At 39.5% G+C, this 16,375-nt stretch overlaps 1 protein-coding gene across 1 annotated transcript; it reads left to right on the top strand.

The window, feature by feature from the left end:
- The first annotated feature begins 11,772 nt into the window (after positions 1-11,772).
- On the top strand, positions 11,773-14,522 carry LOC129894767 (uncharacterized). The gene is made up of 5 exons (XM_055970415.1): positions 11,773-12,235; positions 12,458-12,639; positions 12,793-13,779; positions 14,017-14,281; positions 14,386-14,522. Exons 1-5 carry the CDS (start codon positions 11,773-11,775, stop codon positions 14,520-14,522), a joined length of 2,034 nt encoding a protein of 677 aa, XP_055826390.1.
- Positions 14,523-16,375: the final 1,853 nt, after the last annotated feature.

The raw sequence follows: 16,375 nt of genomic DNA, 5'->3' as shown, positions 1-16,375 counted from the left end.
GTTACACAAACTCCGCTAAGGGAAAATACTTATCCCACCTAGCACCAAAATCAATAACAAAGGCTAGAAGCATATCCTCTAACACCTGAATCGTCTGCTCGCACTAGTCATCGACTATGGGAGAAAATTTGTACTCATATCAAGACTATTACCTAAACTATGTTGTAATGCCTACCAAAAGTGTGAAGTAAATAATGAACCCCGATCTGAAATGATGGATATCGGCACGCCATGAAGCCGAATGATTTGACTGATATATAAATCTGGGCTAGCTTCTCCACTGTGTTCTTCACCCAAACTGGAATAAAATGGGAAGACTTGGTTAGTCTTCAACAACCACCCATATAGAATCATAACCACCCACGGTGGGAGGCAAACCCATAAAAAATTCCATGGTGATTTTCTCCCATTTCCAACTAGGAATGAGCATCCTATGACTCACACCCCCAGGTCGCTAGTGCCCACACTTGACCTATTGGAAGATCAAACACTTGGACATAAACTCTACGATGTCCCTCCTCATACTACACAACCAATAATGCTGATTAAGTTTATGGTACATCTTTGCCGCGCTCGAATGGATCGAATATCGGGAGCGATGAGACTTTTCTAGAATTAATCTAATCAGATCACCTACTTTGGGCACATAAATCCTGCCCTCGATCCTCAAAACTCCATCTGAATCAAGCCTAGCCTCCTAGGCCTCACCCTTCAGCACCTTATCTCGAATGAGATATAACTTTTCATCATCAAACTATTGCTCCTGAATCGCCTAAACTAGTGATGAATGAGCCTCAATAAAAGTAATAAAGCCTCTACTCTTCTCAGATACCCGCAATTGAATAAAGTTGTTGGCTAGCCTCTAAACATTCCTAGCCAATGGCCTCCTGTCAATACTAATTGTTGTGAGACTCCCCATACTAGGATCCTTCCTATTCAAAGCATCGGCAACCACATTGGCCTTCCCCGGATGGTATAAGTTAGTCATGTCATAGTCCATCAGTATCTCATGCCATCTATGCTGTCTCAAATTTAGATCTCTCTGACTGAAGTTTTATTGAAGACTCTTGTGATCTGTGAATACCTAGTAATTCACACCATACAAATAATGATGCCCTACCTTCAACACAAATACCACCGCTGCTAACTCCAAGTCATGGGTCAGATAGTTCTTTTAATGAGCGTTCAAATATATAGAAGCATCACAATACACGGTGAAGTCCACACCCTTCTCGAGTAAGGTTAATATAGGAGTTGAAGTCAATAAGGTCTTTAGCTTTAGAAAGATTACCTCATACTCATTGAACCAATGGAAATCTACTATCTTCTAAGTCAGCCTAGAAAATGGAGCTGCAGTGGTAGAGAATTCCTGCAGAAAGCGTCTATAATACCCAGCCAAACCCACAAAGCTTCGAATATCGATAGGGGAAGTAGGCCTAGTCCAGCCTCTAACTGCCTCAATCTTGGTTGTATCCACCCTAATACCATCCTTGGACACCACGTACCCTAGAAATGCCAAAGAATTAAGCCAAAACTCACATTTGGAGAACTTTAACTTCTTTTCTCTTAATTTCTAAACCACCGATCTCAAATGACATGCATGATCTTCTTCTGTCTTAGAGTACATCAATATGTCATCAATAAAAATAATCACAAAGGAGTCTATATATGGCTGAAACACGTCATTTATTAATTCCATGAATGTTGGCGGGGCATTAGTCAACCCAAAACACATAACTAGAAAATCATAATGGCTATAATAGGTCCGAAAAGCTGTCTTGGGAATATCCAATGGCCTATTCCTCAGCTGATGGTACCTATATCTATAGTCAACCTTAGAGGACAAAGCTACTCCCTAAAGCTGGTCAAATAAATCATCAATGCAAGGAAGGGGATATTTGTTCTTGACTGTCACCTTGTTCAACTGTCTATAATCGATGCACATCCTCATAGATATATCCTTCTTCTTCACAAACAGAATTGGTGCACCCCAAGGTGGGATACAAGGGTGAATAAATCCCTTACTCAATAAATCCTACAACTGATCCTTTAACTCCTTTAATTCTACTAGATCCATGCAATAAAGTGCAATGGATATAGACTTAGTGTTCGGCTCCAAGTCAATATCCCTATTTGAAGAAACTCCTGACAAATCAGTAGTAAATACATCGACAAACTCTTTAACCATGAGGATAAACTCCATAGGAGGTGACTCAGCGCAAGTATCCTGAATAAAAGCCATATAAGACGTATATCCTCTGTTAATCAATCTCTGAGCGTGTAGATATGAAATAATCTTACTAGGATAAGAACTACTAGTGTCATTCCACTCGATTCTTGCACACCAGGTATTGCTAAGAGTCACAATCTTGGTATAATAATCAAGAATAGCATGATAAGGAGAAAGCCACTCTACACCCAATATCATATCAAAGTCTACCATTTCCGGAGTGATCATAACTACCCAAGTATCATACTCGGTTAGAGTAATAAGACAGGATCAATACACTTAATCCACCACTAAGGGCTCATCCATGGGTGTAGAAACATGAATAGGCATAGGCATGCGATCCCAAGTCAGATCAAATCCACATGCAAAATAGGTAGACACATAGGGGAAAGTAGATACAGGATCAAATAACAAGAGTACAGGTCGATGGCAAATTGGGACGATACCTGTGATAACTACATCAGAAGACTCGGCCTCAGGCCTTCTAAGAAAAACATAGAACTATTCTCTCTTGAAACCTACACCTTGCGTAACGCCTCAGCCTCTTCCTTGTACAACTATAGCACCATCAGCAACCCTACCAGAAGTACGACTACCCTACTATTTTGATCTCACCTCGACCTCTGGATGATGGGCTAGTCCTCTAGTTGGAGCTGATGGATTAGGTTGGGGTCCATACCGGCCTTGAGCAATATACCTCTACATGAGATGACCGAGATTCCCACAAGTTTAGTAATTCCTCTGAGTACAACCCTTTTGTGATGACCCTAAAAAAGTACAAAAACTACATCTATCAAAACTGTATGACCCTCGAGTAACTTGACCACCCTCGATCCCTGGAATGAAAGCATGGATGGGTCTCTGTCGATGAAATAAACAATCACCTCTATGCGATCCCCTACCTCCTGATATAGTGCCTGAAAACTAACCAGAGCGAGCCCGCTTGGGGTCCCCAAACTCATCTCTGACCATCAATTTTGCCTCATTGTCAAAGCTCACAATAGAAGAAAAGGAAGCCCTCTCACAGGCCGATCTAAACACATAGGATCTAATAATGAATCTACGGACTCTCTCCGCCTGATCTGGGATCAATGTCGTAGCATGCCTCGATACCATTTTGTCATAAACTAAATCCATGTTTCTTGACACTCATATCAACCCATGATACATGTCATCCCAAACCCAAACAAAAGAGGAAACAGTCTAAAAAATAGATAAGTATAAAAAAATACGGAAGTCTTAGTCATCTACAAAACCCCAAAAGATTAGTTGTCACGTGTACAATCTTCTAATATAGTTGAAATGAAAATAAGTACAAGTCTTAATGTGTTTGTCTCTCAAATAGAATAAAGCATGTAAAAGAAACAAAAAAGATCCCCGGCATGGACAACTATCTCTCAAGTATCCTTGAAAGCCGCAAATGAAGAAGAAAGGAATTTGGATCACTATGCGGTCTCAGAACCTACACATGTGTAGATAGAAAGAGGTAAGTTCCAAATAAAACGGTACTCAGAAAATAATACAATAAATACATGTAAAGCTAAGTAGAAAAAATACTCCTGACACACTATCTAAACCTCCATAACTACAACCTGCAAGCAGAACAGCCCAATATAACAGTCTTTATATGCAGATATAGCTCATGTAACATGTAGATCAGATATGTTTCCACAACTCAAATAGATAGTATCAATGTCGCATATATTTCAATCTTAAGTGGTCATATAGTAAGGGTAAATAGTCATATAATCAACTCAATGCAATACCATGCAATGCGATGAATATGTGATGCTAAAATAACAACCACGATGTGTGGCACGTCCCAGTATGTAAGAATATAACAACCATGACATATAGCACATCTGTCGATGCATTAATATAACAATCACAATGTGTGGTACGTCCCTTGATGCAATAATATAACAACCATGATGCCTAGCCCATCCCTTGAATACTCTTTGTCTTTCTCTTTTATCATAACTTAGTTGAGACCATTTTCCATCGACGTAATCATCAATGTAGACTTCAGTGATAATGTTTCAACCCAAATGCATATGAAGATGCTCATGCAATCAATGGGAATGATATAAAGTCCAATGCCATATGCAATTTATATCCATAACATCACAGTGTAAGCTTTACAACGAGACAACAAGGTCAAATTGATCAAATAGCTTGAATCATTAGATAAATTTTCACTTTCATTCTTAAGTGTTTTCATGGTTCATGATCAACCCAATACCAAATTCAATCAAATCACATAGCACATAACAAGAATACACATTCTATAGAGCTTACGAAAGTTTAGAATTTCACATGACTTGATATAGCACTCGACTACTCCGGAACTTGAATCTTTTCCTTTCATCGACACTGTGAATCAAATCAAATATGAATTCCCAATAAAATTACAAAGCTAGAGACACCAAAATCATAGCTTTTGAAATTTAGGCCGAAACCGACCAAAAACTCAAAGTTTGGAAATTTTTACATCAAAATATTCCTTGAAGTATTAGAAATCTATTGTCAAAAACCATTTTCAAAATGGGGTTGAAATTAGTTCACAAACTTGAGTTTTGCAAAAACCTTAGTTCAAGTAAAAACTCTCACAATTGAAGTCCTGAAACCATGAATTCAAGGTAAAAATTACCAAATAATAGTTGGGTATTGAAGGATTTAAGTCAAAAGCACTTACCCAATGAATTCCCAAGAAAAACTCCTCCCCAAATCGTCTCTACCGAGCTCCAAAGTTCAAAAATAGAGTAAAATGGCCTTCTTCCTGTCTTTTTGGTAAAGACCACTGTTCAGGGACAGAAATGCTCTCCATGAACGGGGACCACTAACTCTGCAAACGTGGAGGCTATCCAAAAATACCCTCAGCGAACATGACACAAGCTCTATGAACGTAGAGAACAAACAATGGCCCTTCCGTGAACACAGCTTTGTCTCCGTGAACGCAGAAAAGGTATTTCATGATTCATTTGGAATCTTGTGCATAGAAACCTTTTATGCATTCCTACTAAATTTGACATTCCAGAGTCAATGAAATCATCGGAATTTGAATTCGAGGTCTTCTTGACCCAAAACTCGATAAGTCACAATCTAACTAACTTTAAACCTCAAAACACCAAACAAACTCGGGACCACCAACAATCCTACCAAGACCATCCTAAACCTAAAATCATCACCGAATTCAACAAAATTATTGAAATTCAATTTCAATCAGCATATCTCAAAATATTGACCAAAGTCAACTCTATAATCAAAATTTCAAGAATTACCAACTCAAGACCTCCAATCTTTGTTACAACTCCAAATCTGATTCTGTTCTCCTAGAACAAATTTCACATTCTGGAGCTCCTGGAATTGATGGAATTCTATTTCAAGACTTGTAGCTTCAATTGGTCTCAAATACCACTTTTGAATAATTTACTAACACTACTGTTCATCATTTTCATCGGCAGAAGACTGCTGGAATGGCTTCACCACCGCCGGTGGAGCTTCACATACCACCGGACCGTAATAAGAACATAGCTGAAGAAGCATCAACCTTTAATCCAGCTAAGAGTACTTTGAATCTGCAAAAAAATACTGACAAACCAGTAGCAATTTCAAGTAAGGCAGGATTGATTCAAGTTGCAACATCACAAAATCAAACCCACAGCTCCTCCAATCTGCAAAATACACCTGCGAACACTGTAGATATTTCTGAGGAGGAGCTGCGCCGTGCTCAAAGAATCATTGATTTGAAGAACAATGGTTTGATTCGAGTCACAAGACCTGTATCATCTGATTCCTTATCATTTGGACTACCTATAGTCCAAAAATTGGATCAAAATACTACACAAATCGTGAGCACTGATCCTGCAATTAGTGCGCTGGAAAATGCACAGTCGCCGGAGGTGCGCCTTGAAATTCGACCAAGTTCCGGCGACATTCGAGCCATCGCACCACCTGGGCTTTATTCTCAAGGATATGGCGCCCCTCAGGGAACAAAAATCTCCAGCGAAATCATCGCCGGCGAACAATTCAGCGTCGGCGGCGGAGCTCCGGCGAACAAAACTGAACAAGATGAATACCAAAATGATCCTCAAGATATTTCCCATCTTCCCAACCATGAGAGACAACTCGAATATACTCCAATTGTTTCGAATTCACATTTGAGTTCTAACAACAATGGAGTCGCCGGAGATCCGGCGACTGAATTCATCCAAGACCAATACCAAAAGGTGAGTAACAGTGTGGAGAGGCATTCTAACAATAAAACATGTCTCGAATCTCCACAAACAAGTTCAAATTCAAAAAGTCGTCAAGATGACTTTGGGGGTGCCGGAGCTCCGGTGAACCAATTGGCACAAGACCAATTCCAAAAGGTCCATCAAGGTGTTAGGAGGTTCCCAAGCTATGTAGAGTGCCTCAAATCACAACCAACAAGCTCAAACTCAAAAAGTCGCAAAGACACTCATCTTAATGAAGAACACTGTGACAGTGTTCTTCAATCTGAATTTGTAACTGGTGCGGTGGATCATGATACATATGACCAACAAAAAAATAGAATGGGAACATTGGAAGGCATTGAAGAGTATGATCAAGTCCCCAAAGAAAATTCGAAGGGGAATTTCTTTGTTGAGCAAAGGAACAGTGCCCCTACAGTGGTTCCTCCAGGTAAGTCCTCCAACTATTTCAATCAATATATAATAGAACATACTAGTCATAATCACAATGTTGATCAAATGCATATTGATACTGTCAAATTTCATGAAGTTAGTCTAACTGATAATAATACTCAAAAAGAAAATGTAGCTAATGCAGCTACTGTTAAGTCTACTGATCTGCATCTTGTTATGTCCAAAATAATGAAGTACTGAAGACTTCTACTCACAATGTTGATGTTGATCTTGTTGATAAACACAAGGAGAAGGGGAACATATTACCTGGAAATGTTGAAAAAACCAAACAAACTGCCCAGTTGAACAAGGGTCTCAATGTGAAATTTCAACATGTCCAAAAACCTTATGTTCCTAATAGTAACCCAATGAAAGTGTCTAATAACTTTGATGCTTTCAAATCCAATAATAAATCTGCTACTATGAATACTGGAAGCAATTTAGGTCCCAAATATCCAAACCAACTTAGAGCTCCAACTTTTAATACTTCTATTTCTACTAATCATGTGGTGTCCCCTACTAATCAGTTACATGTCAAACAAAACAAGCATCCCAATACTAATATTCCAACCCCTCCAAATCCTGTCATCCATCAGACCTTGGCTACTAAGTTGAGAGCCCAAGAAGCCATTAAAACAGCCATTATTGATATTACACCCCCCAAAATTACTACAAAACAAGGCTATCCAGCTATAGTATTTACAGAAGAAGATTTCTTGGTGAAATTGGCTAGTGATTGTAAGTATACTCTGATAGGAAATTTCACTAATACTATGCCTAAGATAGAAACCATTAGAAAGGAATTCATCTTGCAAACAGAGCTCAGAAGAGGAGTGAAAATTACTCATTTTAACTCTAGGCATCTGTACATAGACTTGGACAATGAATATGATCACTCTACTGTATGGTCCAAAGGAAAAATGTACATAAATGGACAGCTTATGAGACTCCAGCTATGGACCCCCACCTTCAAGCCTGAAGAAGAAACCTCTCTAGTTCCTATATGGGCTATATTACCAGAATTACCTTGGCACTGTTATCGTCTTGAAGTGGTAACCCCTTTACTGTCCCCAATTGGAAAGGTGTTGTTCTTGGATTTGGCAACCTACAAGAAAACAAGGGGTAGTGTTGCCAAAGTCAAAGTACAAATTGACCTTACAAAAGAAAGACCACAGCATGTATAGATGGGCTATGGTGAAGATGAAAATGGAGCAGGAAGGTGGCAGTCTATTCAATATGAAGGGGTGCCAGATTACTGTCAACACTGCAAATATCAAGGTCACACCATTTATGTTTGTACTGTTAAAAAAGGGATGAGGATAAGCAGAAAAAGCAAGTTCAAGAAGAAGAAGCAAGACACAAAGATAAGGACAGCACTGACAAGAATAAGGAACAACAGAAAAATGAGCTAAAGCACCAAGAAGACAAACAAAGTAAGGAACAACAAAATACTAGCAGGGCTGCAGCTGAAAAAAGAGACCAAGAACATGCAGGTTGGCAAATTCAAAGGAGGAAAGGTAAAAAGGAAGAACAACACCACCAACAACAACCACAACAACATAAAACACAAGTATACATGACAAAAGGGGAAACTTCAGCACCCCACTAGCATAATATCAGCAGCAGCAGAGAAGGGAAAAATCCACAGCAGGCAGGTATGGTTAATAGCTCTAAATTTAATACTTGTACTAACCAAACTTGTAATGTAGACTCTGGAGTCCAGAGCTTACTCCCTACTCCCCATACAACATTAGATCCCATCCCCCATAAGCCTATACAGCAGGTTCTACATGGTACTGGAAGTAGCACACCTGCAGACAAACAAAAAGAGCAAAATATTACAGCTATTTGTACACCAAGTACTGCTGTGAACAATGTGGAATGCAACAATGCCTATGGAAAAATCCCAGGTATTGACTCAATGCTCCCACACCCCCATGGCTCCCCTAATTACTTTAATGTCTTAAATGGTATTACTGTTGTGGCTGATGAAGTCTGTGGAGGTGAGGATGGGGGAATACAGGAGAAAGCCACTAATCTGCAGGAAGGGGAAACCAAGGGGAAGGAAAATTTGGCTGAACATAGAAAAGATCCTAGAACCCCTGTCAACACTCTTCTAGCAGAAATAAGGTACTCTATGCATTGGCAACAAGATGATATTCAACAAGTTCCAGAAGACAGGTTACAGCTCACTGAAATGGATAAGGAAGGTGCAGAATCTCCAAATAGATGTGAAGGAAATATGGGTGCAGTTACTAAGCTCCTGAATAATAAATATACTCTATCTCTGAGTAAGAAGAAGATGGATGCAATGAAGAAAAAGTTAGCTCAGAAACAAAAAAAATCTCTATCTGGAAAAACACAACACAGAGTGAACTATGTGTTAGTTGATGAACAAGCAGGGATTCATGTGACACCTCTTCAAATTCAATCCAGTTCTACTGAAGTGTGTGTTCTTGATAAGAAAGCCATATCACATGACAATGAGGATGAATACAGACCTATTCAATCTGAAGATGAAGAGGATTTGGACCAAAGGGAACAATCTCAAGATGAGGAAACTAGTGCCTCTCCCTTTAGAGCATTGGAGGATATCACAAATACTACAATATAGGAGGAGGTGTTGCAGGTCACTGAGGAGAAGGGTCTATCACCCAGGGGTCAGCAAGATCAGAACAAGAAGAAAAAGAAACAAGACATCTCCACCAGTTCAGATAATGCTACTTGTAAGAGTGGCATCAAAACAAGGTCCAAATCCATGAAACCTTGATGATGAATACAATATGCTGGAATGCAAGGAGTATTGATACTCAAGGTGCTTTGGATAGACTCCAAAAACTCAAGGATTATCATAGTCTCTCTATGTTGGCAATTCTTGAACCATTTGCTCATCAATCACAGATCAACCAATACAAAAATCAGCTTAGAATGAATAATGCCTATCATAATCCTAATAACAAGATTTGGCTATTCTGGAATCAGGATGTGGACTGTCACATTAGAGACCAGGATGAACAACAGGTCACTTGTGATATTAAACATGTGTCTAGCCCCAATTCTCACACTATTACATTTGTCTATGCCAAGTGTAAAGATTACTTGAGAAGAAGTCTTTGGGAAAAAATGCTGCAGGTGGCTGATATAGATAAGCCTTGGTGTATTGTTGGAGACTTTAATGTAATCACTGAAGTGGAGGAAAAGCTTGGAGGTCTGCCTTACAATATGAACAAAAGCCTTGAATTCATAAGTGTCATTGAAGCATGTGGCCTCACGGACTTGGGTTTTCATGGCCAAAGCTTCACCTGGTGCAACAACAGGGACAATGATGCTAGAATATGGAAGAGGTTGGACAGGGCCATGGTGAATGATAGGTGGTTAGAGATAATGCCTATGACTATTGTGACTCATCTAGCCTCTATAGGTTCAGATCACTGTCCTCTTTTAGTTGAATGTCAAGATGATCATAGTAATCCCATCAAATACTTCAAGTTTCTTCACTGCTGGACAGAGAATGATACTTTCCTGGATACTGTTAAAACCTATTGGGATAGGCATATGGAAGGAAATCCTATGAGAATTTTCCACCAGAAGCTTAAGAGGGTAGCTAACACTCTTAACAAGTGGTCAAGACAACAATATGGAGACATATATACCACAGTTAAAGAGTTTGAAGAGAAAGTACAGCAGGCAGAAGAAGATATCATCCTTGATAATTCTGAGGAAAATAGAAACAAGCTTCATCAAGTGAATGCAGAGTACATTAGATATTTGAAGATTGAGCATTCTATCCTTAAACAAAAAACTCGGATTCAGTAGTTTAAGGATGGAGATGCCAACTCCAAATACTTTCATGCTATCATCAGAGGAAGAAGGAGGAGGTTACTCATTCATAAAATCACTGATGACCAAGGAAACACTTTTCAAGGTGATCAGAACATAGCAACTGCTGCCTGTGATTACTTTGAGAAGATCTTTACTGGAAAAGAGGATTTGATCAATGAAGATATCCTAAAATGCATTCCCTGTTCCATCACAGATCAGCAAAATCAGATTCTTAATGCTATGCCTACCAAGGAGTAGTTGAAAGCTGCTGTATTTTCTCTTAGTGATGTGTCTGCAGCAGGTCCTGATGGATTTAATGGCAAATTCTTCCATACCTGCTGGGATATTATTAGTGAAGACTTGTTAAACTTAGTGAAGTACTTTTGTTGTGGACAGTCTATTCCCAAGTTCATCACACATGCCTGTTTGGTTCTACTCCCAAAAGTAGAACATCCTAATAAACTATCTGATTTCAGGCCTATATCACTCAGCAACTTCACCAATAAAGTCATTTCTAAGGTCCTTTGCCTCAGAATAGCCCCAATTCTCCCTCAAGTAATCTCTGAAAATCAATCTGGTTTTGTAAAGGGAAGAAGCATCTCTGAGAATATTATGTTAGCACAAGAGATCATTCATGGAATAAAACAACCAAAGATTGGAGACAATGTTGTTATCAAGTTAGACATGGCCAAAGCCTATGACAGGGTGTCTTGGTCATTTATATGTCTAGTGATGAGAAGAATGGGTTTTGGAGAAGTATTCATTGACATGGTTTGGAGGTTAATGGCTAACAACTGGTACTCAGTTATTGTGAATGGAGGTAGGCATGGTTTCTTTCATTCTACAAGAGGCCTCAAACAGGGAGATCCTTTGTCTCCAGCCCTATTTATTTTAGGTGCTGAGGTGCTATCAAGACTTCTCAACAACCTTCATCAACACTATTTGTACAAAGGTTTTCACATGGAAAAGAAGGGTCCTCTAATTAATCACTTGAGCTTTGCTGATGATGTAATTATTTTCACCTCAACCTCTAAGTATTCTCTCAAGTTGATCATGAAGACTCTGCAGTTGTATGAACATACATCAGGACAGCTTGTTAACAAAGACAAGAGTCAATGTATGATCCCTTTGAATACTGATCCAGCTACTAATGAGAGGGTCACTTCTATCACTGGTTTCAAATCAACTCATGGCCCTATTACATATTTAGGATGTCCCTTATATATTGGGCGTCAAAGGATCATTTACTTTACTAGTATGGTATCCAAAGTGATCTCCAGGATTAGAGGATGGCAGGCCAAAATATTGAGCTATGGGGGAAGAGCTACTCTTGTCCAATCAGTGTTGCAATTACTTCCAATTCACCTGCTTTCAGCAATCATCCCTACAGTCACTACCCTCAAACAAATTAAAGTCCTTATGGCAGATTTTTTCTGGGGATGGGATAAAGAAAAGAGGAAGTACCACTGGGCTTCTTGGGAGACACTCAGCTACCCTGTGGAGGAAGGGGGTATTGGTATGAAAAACATACAAGATGTGTGTCTGGCCTTATAATACAAACAGTGGTGGACTTTTAGATCCAAGAAGACTTTATGGGGAGAATTCTTAAAGGCTAAGTATTGCCAAAGAGCACATCCGGTGATAAAAAAATGGAACACAGGTCAATCTCTTATGTGGAAGCATATGATGGCAAATAAAATTAATATTGAGCCTCATATACATTGGCATATCAATTCAGGTACATGCAGCTTTTGGTGGGATGATTGGATGGGTATTGGACCCCTTGCTTATCACAATAACTATCTACCTAGGCTCAATAATACTACAGTCTCTGAATACCTTATGAATGGGGAATGGAATGTGCAGAAAATCAGAAAATATGCCCCTCCTCAGCTTGTGTTTCAGATCCTTAACACTAAGGTATATTATCATCCCAACATAGCTGATAAAGCATGCTGGAAACTAACATCTCATGGTAATTTCACTTCCAAATCTGCTTAGGAATAAGTTAGAAAGCACAAATGTAAGAGCTTGACTGATAGTTGCACTTGGCACACTAACATCCCTTTCAAGGTGTCCTTTTTACTATGGAGAGCACTCAAATTGAAACTTCCAACCAATGAAAAACTAGTTCAATTTGGAGCTGAACCAGCAGAATGCTCTTGTTGCTACAGGCCTGGATTGGATACTGTTGACCATATATTTGCCTCTGGAAATTTAGCAAAACATATTTGGCAGCAATTTTCCAGATCTTGGGGAATCCTGCAAGACAACTGGCCTCTGAGAAACATCCTGATGAAGTGGTGGACTTCTAAGCCCAATAATGCAGTCCATAAGCTCATGTTGCAGGCAACTCCTATTTTTGTTTGCTGGCATATATGGAAGAATAGATGTGCAAGCAAATATGGAGAAAAGAAATCTAGTTCTACTAGAGTTAAGTTCTCCATTACTAAGGACCTGTACATGCTGATAAGCACTGTCTATCCTTACATTAAGTGGCCTAAGAGTTGGAATGATCTGGTTCTGATGGTAGAAAATTGCCAACATGACACTAAAGTGATCAAAGTTGTGTGGATCAGACCTCCACCTTCAATAGTAAAGTTGAATACTGATGGGAGTGCATTGGACAACCCTGGGAAGATTGGAGCAGGGGGAATATTGAGAGACCACAAGGGTAACTTGATATATGCATTTGCAACTCCATTAGGACATGGAACCAACAATCAAGCTGAGGTACAGGCAGCTACTATGGGCATCCTTTGGTGTCTTCAACATGGTTATAGTAGAGTGGTACTGGAGGTGGACTCAAAACTTTTGACTATGTGGTTGAAGCAAGATATCAAGCCTTCATGGAGCATACACAAATACATGGAAGAACTTCAGAATTTAGTCCAGTTACTAGACTACTTTCATTGCAAACATGTATTTAGAGAAGCCAATTTTGTTGCAGATACTCTTTCTAAGCACAGCCATAAGCTTGACAATACTCAACAATTCTATAATATGCAACAACTTCCACAAGAAACCAAGGGCTACATCAAGCTGGACAAGATAGGGATGGCAAGCTTCAGGAGAAAAAGATTAAAAAGGATCAAACAACCTTCTTGAACTATTTTTATCTTCAATGTTCTAACTTACTCTTCAAATTGGATATCAATATGACTAGTGATAACCACTTTGAAGGTTCTACAGTTAGGACCATTGTAAAGGGGAGAGTCTCCCCTGCATCTTACCTACCTAGGATTAGAGTAGCCTTTTTCTTTTTCTTTCCTTTCCTTATACTTTTTGACTGTGCAGGAACTTGTACACATGCAACATATCAATCCACAGTTGGAGGGCCAGCTATGTGTGCTGCATATTACAGCAGTGGCAGGATGGAGCACTTCACCATTTGGAGCTTGCAGCTTGTGGAATTTCTCCATACAACCGGAACTTACATCAAGGGGCTGGTGCTGGAGTGTCAGCAATTGTGCTTGGAATTCCAACAAATTGCAGCATACAAGGAGAAACTACAGCACAGTTTTTGCTGTGCAGAATTTTTCTTGTTCTTTTACTTATGCAGGTACAATATACAACTGCAACCTCCAAGAAGAAGTTCTTCAGCATACAACAAATCATTAGAACATAAAGCAACATCAAGACATACCTGCAACAGATGGACTACAGCTGCAGCAACAGCCATCAAAATTCCAGCACAGGCCACAGCTGCAGCCCCCAACAAAAGCATCATGCAACATCAAATTGACTCCAAACTAGGCAGGAATACAGAAAATACAGTAGTTGCAAAGCCTAAGAAGTTTTAGCTCAAACGGAAATTTGGAGACGTTAGTCGAGCGACCTTGAAAAGGTTAGCCGAATTAAGTCTCCAAATGGAACACTTCACTACTTGGAGCTTCCAGCTTGTCCAAAAGGCCTCCAAATGTTGCAAGAACACAGAAAATACAGTATTTGCAAAGCCCAAGAAGTTTTACCTCAAACGGATAATTGGAGACGTTAGTCGAGCGACTTTGAAAAAGTTAGCCGACTTAACTCTCCAAATGAAGCACTTCACTACTTGGAGCTTCCAGCTTGTCCAAAAGGCCTCCAAATGTTGCCTGAACATAGAAAATACTGTAATTACAAATCCCAAGAAGTTTCATCCCAAACAGATAATTAGAGACGTTAGTCGAGCGACCTTGAAAAAGTTAGCCGACTTAAGTCTTCAAATGGAGCAATTCACTACTTGGAGATTCCAGCTTGTCTAAAAGGCTTCCAAATGTTGCAAGAACACAGAAAATACAGTAACTACAAGGATCAAGAAGTTCCACCTCAAATGGATAATTGGAAACGTTAGTCGAGCGACCTTAAACAAGTTAACCGACGTAAGCATAATGAGGAGGTTGGTGTCTATTTGTTTTTGGTCTTGTTTGCTTGTCTCTATGCATTTGCAGGTATCTGGAGATACATTAAAGCATGTTACAGTTGGGGACATGTTTACAAGCCACAACACACAAAAACTCCAACAACATGCAGCACACAAGGACAAACTACAAGTCCACAATGGACCTGCAGAACCACAGCACAGTGTTTGCTGTGCAGAAGTATTGGAGGTATTTTTCTTCTTGTTCTTTTACTTGTGCAGGTACAATACACAACTACAATCCCAAAGAACAAGTACTTCAGCATACAACCACTCACTAGAACATAAAGCAACATCAAGACAGACCTGCAACAGATGGGCTACAGCTGCAGCAACAGCAATGGCAAAAGGGTTGTTTTTCTTTGCAGATGCAGGGATTACAAAGTGCATGGTTACACTTGTAGATGCAGCCAACAGATACCATGATACAATACCTGCAACAGCCCTCCTGGATTCTATGCAGGCACACAAGAACCCTCCAATATCCAAGGCTGCTAGAACATCAGAAGCTGCAAAATTCTAGTTTCATCCTCCTTAGCTGATAATCATGATTGCGATGCTGTTGCATACTTCCCTTGGACTTACTTGGTACGACAAGACAAAAAAGGGCAAAGATGAAAAAAGCTTCTTCACCCCATGCAAGATAGAAGGTTCATATACTTGTTCTTCTTCAATTTAGCTATGTATGGTACGTAGCATAGTTGAATAGGACTAGTGTAGGTTACTTTCTTGTCTTTTCATGGAAGGGGAGAGTCTCCCTCATTTATGCTTTCTTAGTCGACTTGTATTGGGAGGAGTCCTCTCATAGGTTTACTGCTTTCTAGTTATAGATAGCTCCTTTTGCTACGGGGATGAGTTAGCCGACCTTAATAGGTTAGCCGACTTATGAACCAACATAGGATCGGAGGTAAGGTTTATGTCCCCCTCCTTGTATTTTTCTATTTTATTTTATGTTAAGGCTTGGGGGTGATGCTCAACCCCTGACTATGCACGAGAGGTGGGAGCCTCGTGTAGGGTCTGTTCCCTCAAAAAAAAAGCCTTTAAAACTCAAAAACTTCCAAAAACTCATCTTTTCAAAGAATTTCCCAAAACAAACCCCCAACAAAGATTAGAAATGACTCGAGACAACTATCGAGAGGGGTAAAATGGTCATTTTTGCAAAATATTTCAAAAACAACCTTCAAGTTCATTATAATATTGGACTAATTATGTAGCATTAAACTATCATCTTGTTTCGTAATCAAGCATGATAAACTA

The sequence above is a fragment of the Solanum dulcamara genome, chromosome 7, assembly GCF_947179165.1.
Source record: "Solanum dulcamara chromosome 7, daSolDulc1.2, whole genome shotgun sequence".
Classification (NCBI taxonomy): domain Eukaryota; kingdom Viridiplantae; phylum Streptophyta; class Magnoliopsida; order Solanales; family Solanaceae; genus Solanum; species Solanum dulcamara.
This window is presented reverse-complemented; position numbering and strand designations above follow the sequence as displayed.